Raw genomic sequence first — 14,544 nt, forward strand, 5'->3', positions numbered from 1 at the left:
TATATCGATTTGTAAAATTATAATAATTAACAGACGTAATAATAGTAGCTGTGTTACTGTGAATGAACAGTGACGTCCTTATAAAGTTTACTATACTTCGCTATTGAAATACATCAAAAGGATACATTATATTTTTAAAGAAATAATTTCTAATGATCCCTTTCAAATCATCCATGTTCTTACCTTATATACGATTATACCTCAACCAACTATTCACTTTAAATATTTTATAGCTTCTCTTACAGTTTCCTTCACATTGAAATAGTAGATGCCATACTAATTTTCTTCTTTTCACTAAGGCAAATTCTCAAATAAGGAACATTAAAGATCTGGAAAAGGTTACTATTAGAGACAAAAAAGAATAAAATATTTGCTAGAAGGTAACTGTAAGAAGGATGTGATTTTACTTCCGAAGTAATGGCACAGAACAGGTTCAATGATGATTCAAGTATCAATTGAATAAAAACCTCCTTTGAATCAGTATTTCTCTTGATAATATTAATTGTTTCAAATCAAAAAATGAGATATTAGAAGAATAAATTTATAAATTAAAATTACTTTTATCTGAATGTTTCATCTTAGTTAGCCTTTCGATTCAATGGATATATGCATATATAATATATTTGTATTATTAAGTAATTAGTAGAATAAATTGTACTTTACATTAACTCTTTTTATAGTTAATCCAACTTTTCTTGAATACGATGTAAATTGTATTTGATTCGATTGTTTTAGTAACTTAGTTTGAAGGCATGCTTCGCTTATTCATTGAATAAAACAATATTTTGGAATACTTGGTATCATCAATAGTACTGTGTAATTGAGATTATTTTCAAGTTTAAGAACTTTTTTTTAAATTTAATTTTTATTAAATGACAATAGAGTAATAATTGCAATCTCAAGTTTGGTATATTACGTATTATGCAATACATATATATATAATTGTAAGTATACATGAGTGAACATTTGAATTGAAATATAATACATTCTCAAATTATTTTAATAAGATTTTTTTTTTCATTAAAAGATATCAGGACAACGTTTAAAGTCGTGATTATTTCTACAAATCCAATAGTCTTCCTTTGGTTTCCAATATTTCATTTTGGTAACCGGATGGACAGTATTAATGAACCATTTAGGTTTGTAATCGGCATTGGAGTCCTCTCTTTCTCTCTTAGCTTCTCTTTGTTTCTCTTCAAGTCTATGCTTTTCATCAGCAGCTAAATCATATTCACCATCTTCCATAGCTCTTTGATCTGGTCTTAAACGAGTATCAGTTGGGGCTAACCAACTCACCAAATGAGGTTGTAGAGCATTTAGAGTAATTGCAAATGGTGTCAAGTTGAAAGGTGCCTTAGGCCTTTTACCAGCTTTCCAAATTTGGAATACCGAACCATCAAATTTAGGTTCATGGAATGTAGCTGATGAAGTAGTTTTGGTTTTTTCAAGAGATAATTCTGCATTTCCACTTGCAGTAACTTTCTTAGCATAAAATGACTCATTCCAATGACCACCTAATACCCAAGTCTTTTTCCCAGCCTTGTTGTAAACTTCACCTCTAACTTCATAAGCGCCAGAAGATCTCCAACCACGGGCTTTGAAATGCAGTAAACAGCGATCCCCAGTATTATGATTCGTAATTTCTACATCACCATTGTTATCAACTTGTGGATTACCAACCAAAATACCAATAACAGTGTTATTTGGTTTTTTCCATGTATACAATTCTTCTGATCCAGTAGAATCTGGACGCATTCTCAAATACCATAAACCCAAATGTTTAACATTGAATTGTCTACCAGTGAACTTGGTATCAACCCATGATTCACCCCAGAAATCCCACTTAGGGGTTTCTGTATAGGTTGCAGAAATAGGTGGATGATGTGAAACCTGTTCAGCAAAGAATCTATAGTGTTTATCAGGTCTTACATATTCAAATGTTTCACCCAAAAGCGGATTGAATGGTTTGGCGACTCTCTTTGTTGTGGAAGCGTATGAGGAACCTGCAAATGCTGCAACGTATAGCATTCTTAAGGTTGAGTCATCAAATTGAGCTGCATGATCTGCTATTTCAGAATACTCTAAATCTTCAGCAACTCTTTGCAACAAAGAAGTTGGTTCATTGAATGAAACAGGCAATGTCATTCTTGTCATATCCTTACCCACCATAGATTTTAATACGGACCATAAACTAATGGAAGGACGATCATCTTCATCTAATTTTAATCTCTTTCTCACACCATCTTCATAACCCTTGAATGAACCTTCTTTCAGCATTATGCTTTCTTTTTTTCTTTGTAGCTCATTGACAGCAATTTTTTCAACTGATATGGTTGTTTCTTCTTTTACAATTCTTTGAAGTTCCTTTGAAACTCTTGGTGAAATATCCAACTCAGCAGCTTTACTTGAAACAGGACTTATTATCGGACCTACATTTGGAACTGAAATTGGACCTGCAGCATGAATTTTGACTGGTTCTTTTGGAACCTCAATTTCAAGTGGTTTTACTGGCACTGATGGTTCAACTTCTGTCCCTACTTCCGGTGTAGCACTAACAAGTTCTTTTTCGATAGATACTGGTTGAACAGTAGGAACATGATTTTCAATTGGCTTTTCTGGTATTGTCTCAGCAGGTAGTAAAGTTATAACAGGTACTTTCTCTTTTTCTTTTGTAGCAGGTGCTTTTTGCATATGTTCTTCTTCACCTTCTTCTTGGGACTCCTCTGCATCAAAAAATTCGTCGGCGTCAGAATCCTCATTCTCATCCTTTGTAGCATTGATAAATTTAGCTACATAATCCAATGTACTTCCTGGTTCTTCCTTTGAGTCGACTGACACAATTGATCTTGTAGAAGCTGCGGCACTTTCTTGTAATTTTTTTTGGAGTACTTTTTTTAGTTGCTTTCTTTCTTTATCAATTGATTCTAATCTCTTTGTCTTTTCCAACATCTCACGTTCAAGGTCCTTTACTGATTGGATCCATACACTATTGACATCGCGCTGTTTATCGAGCATGGACACAAACCTATTTTCCCTCTCAGTGGTTAAAGAATTCAGTTTTTCAAATGAGGATAGTGCAGAATCCATTGACTTTTCTACAACCCTATTGGATTCACTATTGTATGTACCACTCTTAAGGAGTTTGGCAACAGAGTTCAGTTCTAAAGAAATTGTTTTTTGAAGCATTGAAATTTCCTGTGAATGAGGACCATATTGCATATTCAAATCTTCTTCATTGAATCCTTGTTTCAAATCGATTCCATCTTCATCCTCCTCAGAAATTGCTTCATCCTCCTGATAGTTATCAATATTCTTCCCTTCCTCATAAACTATATTCGATCTAGAGCTTGAAATAGACATACTAGAAACATCTGCTGCCTTTGTAGGAGATGAACTTGTTGTTTCCATTACTGAAAAACGCTCCTTATTTGAATGTGATTCTTGTGGTACTTCTAATCTAGTTTCAATGACTTTGTTAACGTATGATTTTCCTGATTGCGTCAAATTTTCATTCATTTTCAGTTCATTGGACATTATAGACTTAGCATTGCTATTTCTACTATTTCTGTCATTACTTTTCACTGAAGGATTCCTACCTAAAGAGGGAGTGCTTCTATTTATATGTTTAGCATTTAGTAGTACACCACTTTTCTTGTCTCTTGCGTATCTAATAGCGGCTTGGATAACCCAAATCCATTTATTAGTCTCAACTGCATGGGTACCTTTTAAATTCCACTTTGATCTACCAGCATCATTGCTGATGATTTGAAATTTCAATTTTTCAGTTGAATCTACATGTAGGTAACAGTTTGCCAAATTCAGCGAATTTCTGGCACGATTTTTGGCATCATCTTGATTTTTATAATAAGATAATTTACCATCACTTGTTAATACAAACCAACGAACTTTAAAACCTTTTGCAAAATTTGTAAATTTCTTCAAATAACCTTGATAAGTTGGAGCTTCTTTTAATGAGTGAGTCATATCTAGAACGGTCTTTTCTTTAGCATTTTCTTCTAATAATCTTTTTAATTCCAAGATATTTTCATATTTTAAACTTTCTGTTGGTTTCAAATGGTTGACGATATCGTAAACTGTTTGACCTCTAGAATTCGTAATGGAAGGGTTGGCACCATTTTTCAATAGCCAACGACAAACATCGACATCACCTAACTTAGCATACTCATGGAAAATATTTTCACCGGTGGAAGAGTCTATACCATTTAAATTTAATAATTCTTTATTTCTTGGTAAATCGAAAATTTTATCTATCTTCTTGAAATCTTTCTTTCTAGCTGCATCTTTTAATACCTCCGACATTTGTTGAACGTATTTTGAACGTTTCAATTGCATAGTTTGTACTACGTTTAAATCTTTACAAACATCCACAGCTTGTAGATTTGCTTTATTTCTAATACAATCATTAATATCTGGTTGATTCATTAAATAATTTACTACATCTCCACGACTTTGTGCAGCAGCTAAATGTAATGGTGTGTTACCATCTTTATCTTGTAAATTTATATCTGTGATAATTTTTGAAGAACCTTCCCCATTTCTACTTGAAACAATCTGTTCAATTAGATCTAAATTCGCTACTTGCACGGCATAATGTAGCACCAAATTCTTTAAGTCTTTAGAATCTTTATCGAAATCGTTAAAATCAGTATCCAACAATTTTTTCAATTCTTCAAAATTAGACCCACGCAGAGAGTCAAGCAACTTCAATTCCAACATAGCTTTGCCAGCAGAGTTGGTTGGCATCTTTAAGGTAACAGAGGTACTCATCTTATACTGGGTTATTTAGTTGAAGTAAAATAAAATGAAATTAAATTAAATAAAAGAAAGAGTGAGGGACCTAAGTTGCCTGGACAAAAATAGAAAATCGAATATTTTCAGAAATAAATATTCAATTGAGAAGATAACTAATGAAATTTCGATTTCAAGTAATCTAGAAGTAAAATTCTTATTACAAAGCTCTCAAAAACGAGAACCGATAACAATTAACAGCTCAAATTCTAAATATAAAAATAAAAATAAAAATATCTGTGTATATCTACCCTCAAATAATCCAAAAGCAGATAAGATTATTGGAATAGGAATATATATAGATTCAAATCCTAACTTAAGGTCACTAAATTAAAACCCAAAACAGTAGAGGGGATAAGTTTTATTTTTTTCTTTTAGAATTCGTATTTTGCTGCTATTATACAAAATAAATAGTATCCTAAACTTAAACAAATGTAACTTAACAAAAAAATGATTTATTCTTGGTATCTAACTGACTTACAACAAAAGAATAACAAAACAACACTGGTCAAAGATAATCAGAGGTCCCCCTGTGATATAATTAGACTACAATTCAACTAATAAAAGTATCCTTTCCTTAGATATCGTATCCGTATCCCATAGTTTAGTTCAATGTTGAATAAATTTCGAATGTCGAATGTCGAATTTCGAATTTCGAAAAGGTTTTGTTCGTAAAGGAGGAAATTAGTCAAAACGGGAAACAAGAGAGGGACCAGCCATCTAAGGTATAGAGTGAGATAGAGGACAGAGGACAGTCAAAAGAGATGGTTAAAAAGACTTGATGATTAAAAAGTGCATTTAATATGAGAGATTCTGTTGAAGTATTGGATTCATAGTAGCATATGGGTGAGGTTATAGATTAAATATATTTAAACTATTATCATTTGGTAGATATTGCACTGTTCGAATAAGTCCCTTATACGTGGTTCATTTAGTTCTTGAGTAGTCATTCAAGGAGGTAATGAGAACTATTCAGAGTTATCGATTACTCTTGAATAAGTTAACTTATATCATGTTAATATCTTGCACTTCTACATTTAAGTTTATTTCTTTAAGAATGTTTTATTCATGAATGTACGTAACGCTATATATAGGTATGTGTATATGTAATGTCTCTCTGTATGTATGTATGAATGTGTAGGTATGATAAGGGAAGAAAACTCATTTTATCATCATCCGGTCACACTCACATCAAAATAATCATACCCACCCAATAAGTATGTTAAATCTTCTGATTTTGGATGTTGTTTCTTTCTTGGACGGTGTAAAGACCCTAAGGAATTGAAATTTTTCTCATTCTTACTATTGGTATGTGATATCGAATTATCATTGCTTGGATATTGTCTTTGGAATATATGATCAACCTCTAGAAATGCCCTTTCAATCAATGATACAAACCTTTGGGTTTGTCTATGTTTAGATGATACTACTATTGATATGGATTCATCTCTGATGACATATCCTATTCCAAATCCATTTGGTGTAACTGGGCCAAATCCAAAATTCTTTAAGCATGGATTACCACAATTTGAGGTACTTAAAATATTCTTATTTAATATCTTCCATGATTTATCTCTAAATATTATTGGTATTGGCAAAGTATCTTCGAATCTTTCTTTGTATATACAATAAAGTGCATATAAATGACGGTCTTGTCCCAACCCTATTGAACATTCTTTAGTAATGTGAGAATGCTTCTTACATGCTTCATGTAAAAAATTAATACAATCTTCATCAGTTGCATCTTTATCAAATAATGATTTAACAAAATTTTTAGATTCCAATGTCACTGATCTAATGGCTTCGGTCCTACCATTTTGGAATGTTTTAGTCATTGCAGGTTCGTACGTATTCTCAAATTTACCATATAATGAATAATATGCAATTTGAAAAATCTGTTGGGTAAATGCATCTGGTGAACATTTAAAATTAGACTTAATATGAGATGATCCATACTTATCAAAGTCTAGTGTCACCATTTCATATTGAGAAATCAAGTCAGATAATCTAGTTTCTGCAAAATGTAATGATGATGATAAAAAGGAATCCATCTTCCACTCTAACTTCCTAGGAATTGTAATCACATTCGCTGTTTTGGCTTCTTCTCCATTATCCATTGATGATCTTCCAATATCATTGCTAAATATCTTTGGAGTGTTTTCTGTAATTGTACTGGTATAGCTTAAAATTGAGTCAGTATAAATATCAGTCGCTAGCCTTAAAACTGTGTGACCATCTACACCTGTATGTTCAAAATTAATTCCTGCTTTCCCATTTTTTGTTACAATAACTTGTAACTTATCATACCATCTATTCAAACAAGTACCAGTTTGAACACCTAATGTCTGCTCCATTTTATCTTCATTTGATCCAGCATCAGTTTTGTTGGTAAAACCGATTTTTGAAGTCCCACATAACATTGATTTGACCAGTTCATTCTCATTTGTAGAATCAAATTCTATATCATCCAGGCAGATAACAAATAATGCACTATCAATCAGTTTTAAGTTTTGATAATTAGTTTTATCTTCTTCGTTAAATATGTAATTTCTTATATTTGACCAAACTTTCCTATTTTCTGTAGTGAAAACACCGAATGGTAAGGAAGTATTTGGATTCGTTTCATAATCCATTATTATTGAAAATAAATTCCATTCCAAATCCTCAGGTTTTTGGAAAATTGGGTTATTATTAACATCCAAAACGTCAAACCAATAATAATGAGATTTGTATATTATAATAATATGATGTGATGTTTTATCAGTTTGTAAGTTACAAGAATAATCATTATCTTTTGAAGGCGGTAATCTACTTGAACCGAATAATTTATCATACTGATCCATTGATAAATTAACATTAACTCTATTACCATTTTTATCTCTTTTGATAATGTAATCCTTTTTTAGCTTATTATGACGAATTTCCCTAATGAATTTTAAAATGGAATTTACCAATTTTGTAGTTCTTTTAATTTGTAAAGTGTATTCACCATAAATATAATTAATACTGCCATTTGAAATATTATCATAAAAAGTTTTATTATTGATTGTTGGATCATCAGCAAGTTGGAAAAAAGGATTGATATTCATTACAAGACTTTCGTCATATAATAAATAGGCGTCATACCAAAATTGTTCAATGTATGAACTTTTTGGATTTTCTGATTCTAATAATTTATCATATTCTCTCAAAGCATTATCTAAAATTGTTAATACTTGTAAGTTATCATCAGAGAATAGATTTTTTTTAAATATTTCATTTTGTTTTACATCTTGTAATGGTTCGATAGTTTCATAATATTTATTTAACGTATCATTTAAATTTGGTATTGGTAATCTAGTAAGACAGTCGTCCGGATCACTATTCATTTTCGATATTATTGCTATTGGTATTAAATAAGTATTAATAGTTGACTTAGTATCTTTTTTATATAATATGATCAATTATCAGGGGGGAGAATAATAACAAATCTGGTAGTCCATAATTCAAATAATCGTTACAAGACTGTTGGAAACAGAATATTTATATATATATATATATATATATATGTATGTATGAATGTGTGTGGATTACATATTATTATTAGAATAGATTTTAATAATGATCTCTCAGTCATGAAGTATTATTGTATTAAATAAAATATTAGGAGCCCTATTCTACATATCATACACTTTTCTTTTAAAACACTCCCGAACAGGACAGTATAGAACATATAATAAAAGAAACTAAAATAAAAATACATTTAGTCCAGATTGATCACAACCATACAAAATAAGTAAAGAAGTTCAATCTAATTTACTAAACCTCTAAAAAATCGATGGATGACTTGTATTACGTCTAAGGGTCACACACTCCTGCGATCCAATGATTTTTATTTCTGGACCTTTCGTATTCCATGAAGACTTTAACTTTTTGAGGTCCAGGATAAAATAACTGGGCACACTTTCCAGTCATCCCAAAACTACAAATGGCCCTAAACATCTATAAAAATATCTACTTTTCTGTCATTGAATTGATCATATCAATAATTTATTCCTTATTCGAAAACTACAACGATCATAACAAGTCACCCTCATTATCATTTCATCTTGGCTTAACTTGGTTTAATCTAACTTTCGGAGTTTCGAATTAGAAATAAGGCTGACAAACCAGAGGGTTAAGGAGAATGAAGATAAATGAATGCTATTTAATTTTTTGTAACATTTTTAACAACGAACTAGTTATGACTAGATAGGGGGAAGGGGATGGAAAGAATCGGCAAAACTAATGAATAATTCAAACAAGGTAGCACTGCTTAGTTAACTAATTGGTGAATTATACTTGTCTTGAAAAGCTTTTTTATTAAAACAGCATAATAATTATGAAAAGTACAAGCACTAACTAGCTGTCTTGTAGTTAGATATATCTGACTAAGGGGGGCTAATTCTCTTTCGTAATGTAATTTTATGTGATCATCTCATCTATTAAGATGTGGATTAAAAAAGGAGAAATAAGGGGGGGGGGGGGAAAGGAAGATGATGTTAAAACAGAGAGATATACAAATACTGGAGTGAACTTTCATTGCTTTTACAGTGTGCGATCTCCCAATACACTGTAAGTTATGTATCTTGATTCAATAATTCATACTTGACTTGAAAAGATGAATGAGAGACTGCAAAAGATATTGTAGGTATGAATGATGGATATCTGGTACGATAGTAAGTAAGAATATTATAGCATTTCTAAGTTGTACTTCTGGAATAACCATAAAAGATGGATAGGTGTGTTATGCTATAGCTTGTTAACTATTGATATGTAACTGGCGCTTTTTGCTTTGTTTGCATTCCGTAATCAACTACTTTATATTAAAGTCTTGTTCTCGAAAACAAACATTAATTTATGAACAAAACATGAAATATATATTTTGTAGCTTATTCTAGAAAAATAACGTGCAAATGATTACTATGTCTTAAACGGTAATCATGGTCTTATAAGTGATATATATACAGCAAATGAGGTATTCAATAAATTGTAATTAGTGAAACAAAAACTAGAATGATCTTAAATAATGATAATGATACCATGGATGTACAATGTGAGCCAATAAATATTGCAACCGTCCATTGTGCCTGAAAATATTTTAGTATTAGATAGATCAAACACAATACATTGTAAATATTTTTATATCAATGTAATTGTAATAGTTTTTAAGTTTTATTTCTTGCAAGAAACTACAAATTATTATTCTTTTTATTGTGACATTATTCTATAAAATATATCTATCTATATCTATAGTTACTGACGATGTCAGAAAATAGGATTTTGTCATCCAATCCTATAGAATACACCAGTATTGATATCACTCACAAAAATCTCATAGCTAATGATATTCAATCTAAAATGTATAAACTACCTGTCCTAGATCTGAGAATTACAAAAACTTGAAAGTGATATAAGTCCAATATATCCTGATGGGGATGTTTTATCTTCGTGTTATTCCAGCTTGACTATTATAAAATAAACAGTAAAGTAAGAAGCGCAACTGTGAGCTATTGGAGTCGTGGCATGCCATGGATATGGTATAATTAATATCTTACTAAGTGGCGTGTTCCTCAGGTAAAAGATAAGATCAGGTAAGATCAGATCAAATCAGATCATTATTGAGAAAATAAAAAGACGCGTAAACAATACTTGGCTTTTTACTTTTACTTTTACGCGTCGCTTTTTTTTTCTCAAAATTGAAAAAAAAAAAGTAAAAATTCAAATTATCCATATAATTCTTTCCCAGCCTACGAGTATTTCTGAGGAAAATTAACATGACAGACGCGTAAATGTATACACATCTTGGGATATACCAAAAAAACAAACAAACAAGCAACAACTGCAACTGCAACTACAATAGATCTAATTTAGATATTGCAATGATGTTGAGGATGCTGATTGTGATGATACATTCAACAACAACTTGTGCTTGGCTATTGGTGCTATAGTTTAGAATTTATTCAATGCTTATTCATTTAACCTCTTGACAATCGTAACTGTATTTTCTTTTTCAGAGAGGGTTTATTGATTGTTTAAAGAAACATAGATATATATAACGATAACTATTGTGTTTTTATTAGTTGTTACATCTGTAAGGATTGCTCATCAATAACAGATCTTGGGATATTATACCACACGTTTGATTGAATAAGATATACGCGTTTTTAAATCTTTAAGTATAATTGAGGGAAAAGGACCATATTCTCTATTCCATTCTATTTTATCCTACTTTACTCTATTCAAGCATACTCTATATAAGAAGACCAAATATTTGGAATCTGTTCATTGCTATAAAATTATATCTTTTACTTTTATTTAATTGAAAAAAAAGAACAATATTGAATATCAATTTTGCTATTAAAATATTCAAATATACCTATCACTCATTATTCATTACAATTCTCAGCTTTTAATCCCAAAGAAAAAAATAATAGCAAATATGTCAAAAACGAACCCTTACACTGTAGTCAGTTTGGCTACTAGTAGTGGTCCTTTAGCTCAAGTTTGGTTGGCTGCTAATATGTCAAATTTACCAAGAGGTACTGTTCTACAAACAAGTATATCAAAATCTGCAAATGAAATTGCAAAAGTTTCTGGCTGTACCGAAGATGATATGGAAGGAAGTGAAGAAAATGGAAGTAATAACACTGTCGAACATATTGCTTTACGTACCTCTGGTGAACTATTACACGGTATAGTTCGTGTTTATTCCAAACAAGCTGCATTCCTTTTAAGTGATATAAAAGATACTTTAATTAAAATCAGTTCTTTGTTTAAATCAAACCAAAGAATCAGTGTTACTCTGAGTAAAGAAAATACAATTGCTAAAGTAGACCAATTGATCTTAGAAGATGCAGTCACTGAAAGAGAAGTCTTGATTACTCCAGGTCTAGAATTCTTACAAGAAACAACAATTCCTGAAGGTTTGATGAATAATCAAGATAACTCAATGCAAAGAAAGGTTACAGGTGCAATGGCAACCTCTGTAAATGGATTGAATACTGGCAATGCTCCTTGGGATACATCAATCGAAGTAGGAAGAAGATTCAACCCAGATGATGATATAGAAAATCATCATTCTTCCACATTAAATTTAGATTTCGATATCGATGACCATAATTCAAAAACTTGGGACGAAGGTACTCGTACTACAAATTCACAATTAACTCAAAATAGTAAAATATTAAACGGTAATTTGGATAATTTTGGTCAGTTGATTCAAGAAGATGATTTTCCAATTGATGACAATGAAAATATGGATTGGGATCTTGGTATTAGAGAGGATGGCAACGAGGTCCCAGAAGAAGATAGATCACTAGAAGTAGGTAGAAGAGCAGATGTAACTGTTATAGAAGAGCCTACAGATTTTGGTTTCGATTTAGATATAGGGAAAGATATAAATGAGGAAGAAAATGAAACCAGATTGGAGTTGAATGCTAATTTGAGCCAAAACGAAAAACAAGAGCCTAAAATTGCAAAGTTACCAAAAAATAAAGAGCTAGCAAATGCCAAAAAAATTCTAGAAGACAAAGAAATTGAATTAAGTGACGATGTTGTCAAACATAATAAACCAGAAACCTACGAACAAGAAGATGTATATAACCAAGAGTTTGAGGGTGAAACAAGATTAACACAGAAAAGATTATTAGAAGAAATTGCTCAAAATATGAGCTTCTTACCGCAAAGTATATTTGAAAACTTTGTTCACTCTCAAAGGTTCAAAAGACAAAAATTGCCTGACATTGATATTGAAGAACCTCAATTAAATATAAGTTTTGATGGTGATGATTTTGTTGCAGGATCTGGTATCGATAGCAGCATGATGGCATTAAATGATGAAGATGAACATGAAAGTGATCATTTCATGCCAATAGATGCAGACCTTGGACAAGATCCGGTTGATGAACTAATTGTAGAATCTGATAACATGCCACCAACACAAAATGAAAAAGTCACACTATCTTCAGGTGAAGTAGTATCAAAAACAACTGCAGCTATGGCAGAATTATTAAGAACACAATTTATTGATGATGATACCTTAACATTCACTAATGTTCTTAAGGCTAAAGTAGAAATTGAAGATGACGTTTCAAATAAAACTGAAATTACAAAAAGTGAGGCAAGTAAAAGTTTTTTCGAAATGTTGTCTCTTGCTACAGCTAATTGTATCGATTTAGACCAAAATGAAACATTTGGTGAAATTTCAATAAATACAAGACCAGCCTTGTATGAAAAATTCATAACTGTCTAAGGAAAGCAGTAAAACAATCAGAAAGACAAACATAGCACTCAAATATCTAGCATATATAAAACTTTTTAATAATTATTGTGTGTTTCTTGTAATAATATAATATAAAATTCAACAAATTAGTAACTGGTTAAAATATTTCATTAAAGCCTATCAAAAAAAATAATATCCATTAAAGAACCTGTAATAAACGACTCTTGATGTGCCAGTGGATGGACAAGGAACATAGTTCCTTTGTGCTATTTCAATTCCTTCAGTTTTCTTGTTTCCAAAGTCACCTGACTTGAAGTTTTTCATCTTGGTAAAAATGGTATTGACTACAGTATCAAGCAAGATATTGCCTAAAAATTTTTTAGCGATGAGATGAGATGAGATGAGATGAGATAAGCTTAGAAAGAATAATAAAGCAAGAGAGTGTTTGAAGTTTTGTACAGTTGTTTCTTGTTTAAAATAGATAATTATCATCTATCGAGTAGTGATAAAGGTCGAGACAGTGAAATAGGAAGGAAAATTGCCTTAGATTTATTTTCTTTTGATCCAGTTGAAAAGAAAGTGAGGAAGAAATGGCAAAACAAAAGACTACTACTAAGACCACGAAGAGGTACAGATACTCTTCTTTCAAATCTAAAATCGATGATTTGAGAATTGAACCTGCCAGAGTTTTAACTAAAAGAGCCCATGATTACGTGGAAACTTCTCACTTATTAGCATCTTTTGATCATTGGAAAGAAATTAACTTGAGTGCTGGTTTTACTAATTTTTCAGAAGAAATTGAAAGATATATTCAAACTTTGCCCCAAATTTTATATCATCAGGATAAGATCTCTGAAACTTTAATAAAGTATATCGATTTACATGATGATAAATCTTTACAACCTCTACTTGAAGTACTAGCTCAATTTTGTCATGATCTGGGTCCAGACTTTTTAAAGTTTTATGAACCAACAGTGCTGTCATTAATCAGACTATTAGAAGAAGCTGTGAAATTTGAATCTACTGAAGTATTCGAATGGGGGTTTAATTGTTTAGCATACATTTTCAAATATTTGTCCAAGTTTTTAAGTGATGATCTGGTTACAACTTTTAATTTATTATTTCCTTTATTATCTCACTCGAAGGAATATTTATCTAGATTCTCTGCTGAAGCAATGTCATTTTTAATAAGAAAGGCAAGCTCAAAGAATTTAGAAAAATTCATTGTATTTTCATTCAATAAAGTTGATAACATTGAACAATCGAACTTATATGAAGGGATTTTAACATTGTGTACTGAATCTTTAACTTCTACTCAAGGTGCTCTTCACTCCAAATCCAAGACAATATTATCAATAATCATTTTAAGTAGTTTGAAATCTGACAATCAAGAAGTCACTACCTCATTGGTTTGTGATATCTGGATGAATATATCAAAACATGCAACCTTGGAAAATTTAGAGCCTCTATATTCTGTCGTATGGAAATTTAGG

General features: G+C 31.1%; 4 protein-coding genes across 4 annotated transcripts in view; 2 read left to right on the plus strand and 2 right to left on the minus strand.

Annotated features, from left to right (window-relative positions):
- Positions 1-1,020: 1,020 nt before the first annotated feature.
- Kpol_1045p52 (OSBP family protein) lies at positions 1,021-4,788 on the minus strand (the record flags this gene model as incomplete). The annotated part of the gene is made up of 1 exon (XM_001645873.1): positions 1,021-4,788. One exon carries the CDS (start codon positions 4,786-4,788, stop codon positions 1,021-1,023), a length of 3,768 nt encoding a protein of 1,255 aa, XP_001645923.1.
- A 1,193-nt stretch (positions 4,789-5,981) lies between these two features.
- Positions 5,982-8,177, minus strand: YAT1 (carnitine O-acetyltransferase YAT1; the record flags this gene model as incomplete). Its single annotated transcript, XM_001645874.1, has 1 exon — positions 5,982-8,177. One exon carries the CDS (start codon positions 8,175-8,177, stop codon positions 5,982-5,984), a length of 2,196 nt encoding a protein of 731 aa, XP_001645924.1.
- A 3,092-nt stretch (positions 8,178-11,269) lies between these two features.
- MCD1 (kleisin alpha) lies at positions 11,270-13,081 on the plus strand (the record flags this gene model as incomplete). Its single annotated transcript, XM_001645875.1, has 1 exon — positions 11,270-13,081. The coding sequence occupies one exon, from the start codon at positions 11,270-11,272 to the stop codon at positions 13,079-13,081; it is 1,812 nt and encodes a 603-aa protein (XP_001645925.1).
- Positions 13,082-13,641: 560 nt separating this feature from the next.
- The window catches only part of Kpol_1045p55 (uncharacterized protein), a gene marked incomplete at both ends in the record, with an annotated part of 2,101 nt that continues 1,198 nt past the window's right edge, over positions 13,642-14,544 (plus strand). Inside the window, one exon of the mRNA XM_001645876.1 lies at positions 13,642-14,544. Within this exon, the coding sequence (XP_001645926.1) occupies positions 13,642-14,544 (903 nt within the window).

This window comes from Vanderwaltozyma polyspora, genomic scaffold (assembly GCF_000150035.1).
Source record: "Vanderwaltozyma polyspora DSM 70294 KpolScaffold1045 genomic scaffold, whole genome shotgun sequence".
Classification (NCBI taxonomy): Eukaryota; Fungi; Ascomycota; class Saccharomycetes; order Saccharomycetales; family Saccharomycetaceae; genus Vanderwaltozyma; species Vanderwaltozyma polyspora.